The 2,594-nt window shown below is 65.1% G+C and overlaps 1 protein-coding gene across 1 annotated transcript in view; it reads right to left on the bottom strand.

Annotated features, from left to right (window-relative positions):
- Window positions 1-1,503, bottom strand: part of EMIHUDRAFT_436915 (putative endopeptidase Clp) — a 4,359-nt gene extending 2,856 nt beyond the window's left edge. The window contains exons 1-2 of the mRNA XM_005766762.1: window positions 979-1,503; window positions 123-181 (exon numbers count right to left, since the gene is read on the bottom strand). Of these exons, the coding sequence (XP_005766819.1) occupies window positions 123-181; window positions 979-1,494 (575 nt within the window). The 5' untranslated portion in view covers window positions 1,495-1,503. The remainder of the gene's footprint in view (window positions 1-122; window positions 182-978) is intronic.
- Between the last annotated feature and the right edge of the window lie 1,091 nt (window positions 1,504-2,594).

Below are 2,594 nucleotides of genomic sequence, written 5' to 3'. Positions count from 1 at the left end.
AGGGGGAGGGGTGGCAGGAGGGGCGGGAGGTGGGAGGGGTGGAGGAGGAGGGGGAGGGGTGGCAGGAGGGGCGGGAGGTGGAGGGGTGGTGGAGGGGGTGGAGGGGGTGGCAGGAGGGGCACCCGACGAGCTGCCGCTTAATCTTGAGAATCTGCTCGGCCTCGATGCGGATGTCCTCCGCCTGGCGGGCAGAGGCAGGGAGGCGGTGAGGGAGGGAGGCGGTGAGGGAGGGAGGCGGTGAGGGAGGGAGGCGGTGAGGGAGGGAGGCGGTGAGGGAGGGAGGCGGTGAGGGAGGGAGGCGGTGAGGGAGGGAGGCGGTGAGGGAGGGAGGCGGTGAGGGAGGGAGGCGGTGAGGGAGGGGGGAGGTGAGGGAGGGAGGCGGTGAGGGAGGGAGGCGGTGAGGGAGGGAGGCGGTGAGGGAGGGAGGCGGTGAGGGAGGGAGGCGGTGAGGGAGGGAGGCGGTGAGGGAGGGAGGCGGTGAGGGAGGGAGGCGGTGAGGGAGGGAGGCGGTGAGGGAGGCGGTGAGGGAGGGAGGCGGTGAGGGAGGGAGGCGGTGAGGGAGGGAGGCGGTGAGGGAGGGAGGCGAGGGGAGGAGATGGGGGGCCCGGCGAGGCGGCGGGAGAGGAGGCGAGGAGGACAGGAGGAGATGTCTCCCGCCACAGAGCGCGGCATGCCTCTCCCGAGGTCTCGCGGTGGGAGGCACTGGCGCTAGGCTCGCCCCCGCCGGGCAGGGAGAGGACGGGCGCTGGCCCTGTGACGCCTCTCTTCTGACGGCCGGCCCCAAGAGCTGCCCCAAGAGCTGCCCCTGCCGGCCTATGCCTCTCCCGCCTCACACCCGCGCCGTGCAGCAACACCGCCCCCCTGGTACAGCAGCGCCCTCTCCCTCTTCCTCCCTCTCTCTCTCTCCCCCCCCGCCCACCCCGCGCGGGCGCGGTGCGTGTGGCGTGCGCGCGCGGGTCCCAGGGCGGCGCGCCGCGCCTGCCCTCTCGCGCCGCCCATCGGCTGGTGGATCATCACACGAGAGTGCGGCAGCGCGAGCCGCTTCCCGGGCGCGCCGGCGCCGAGGATGAAGGAGCCCATCGAGGCGGCGAGGCCGATGTTGCAGGTGACGACCTCCGACTGGATCAGCTGCATCGTGTCGTACAGCGTCAGCCCCGAGATGACGGAGCCGCCCGGCGAGTTGACGTACAGGTACATTGGCTTGCCCGGCTCCTCCGAGTCGCCAAAGAGCATCACGGCGACGATCTGGTTGACGATCTCGTCGTCAATCTCCTGCCCGAGGAAGATGATGCGCTCGCGGTTCAGCCGGTTGTAGATGTCCACCCAGTCCGCACGCGAAGCGCCAGGCACGCGATACGCCACCTTTGGCACGCCAATCGGCATCCGCGGCGCCGCGCGACGCAGCGCAGCGCGGCCGCCGCAGCCGCTGGAGGCGGAGCGGAGCGGCAGCGGAGAAGGGCTGAAGGCCGCGACGGATAGCAGCAGCGCCTGCATCGAAGCCCGCAGGGCCGAAGAAGAGAGAGCGAAAACGTCGGTGGAGACTTGTTCACACCGGTATGCCTTGCCCTTTTGGTGCCTACCTACCTACCTACCTGGTGCTTCTAAGTAGACGGCTATGCTCTTAGTAGACTGTGGATGTGTTCACAGTCATGTGTGGAATTTCGGCGTCCGCTGAAATTCCTTTGTCCGCGGCGTCTTTTAGGCCGACGGACTTTTAGAGTCTTGTACAGCAGTGGCGGTCCGCTCACTGCGGTTTCTCTTGCTGCCGGCTGTCCGCCGACAGAAAAGAAAAGCACCGAGCAAGAGAATCTTACAACAAAACTCCCTCGCACGAGCAACGCGGCCGCTCATCGTTTCAACCTGTCCTCCTCCCCTATCGTTTATTTTCTGATTTCTTTCTGAGCTTAGCCCGGCTCGACCTCCATTTCCGACTCGTTGTGGGGCTCGGCGGGCGGCTCCGGCGCCTCGGTGGCGACCGCGGGCTCGACGGAGGCAGCGACCGCCTCGGTCGGTGGCCTTGCGCAAGATAAAGAGAAACATTCTTCGAGGTTCACCTCGGAAGCCCTGGATACAAGATATCCTCCCATCCCTCCCTTTGGCGTGCCCGTTTTCTTTCTTTCTTTCTGGATACAAGATAGGGGGGGGGGGGGGGCTGCCCAAATTCTATATACACGGCCCGAGCATGCGCGTTCCGCGCGCGTGCCCCGCTGAATACAAATACTACCCATTCTATTGGCCAGGACTCATAGACTCGGTCGAGAGACCCCAGATTGGCATCCATGCCTCTCTGGACAGGGGGGCCCGCCACAAGGACCCCAGGAATTGCGACTCGCCGCTTTCCTCCCGCTGTGATTCTGTGGGAGCTCTGTGTCTTGATTTGCCAACAATAAACCTAAACCCATTCTATTTAGAGCTGTTTGGAATAAAGTAGGCTCCTTGAGGTCCTTCACCTGTCGCCGTCTTTGGGGTCTTCCCTGTGTCTTTGCGGCCTGTGTGTGATATGCACATGATTTAGATTCGATCGACGATTCGAGTTTGAGACACGTTCGAGACACTTGAGACCACTTTGAGACACCTTCGCGCTAGCTGCTCAG

This window comes from Emiliania huxleyi, assembly GCF_000372725.1.
Source record: "Emiliania huxleyi CCMP1516 unplaced genomic scaffold EMIHUscaffold_50, whole genome shotgun sequence".
In the NCBI taxonomy this organism is placed as follows: Eukaryota; Haptophyta; order Isochrysidales; family Noelaerhabdaceae; genus Emiliania; species Emiliania huxleyi.
Note: the sequence above shows the minus strand (reverse complement) of the source record. Positions and strands in the feature narration are given on the sequence as shown.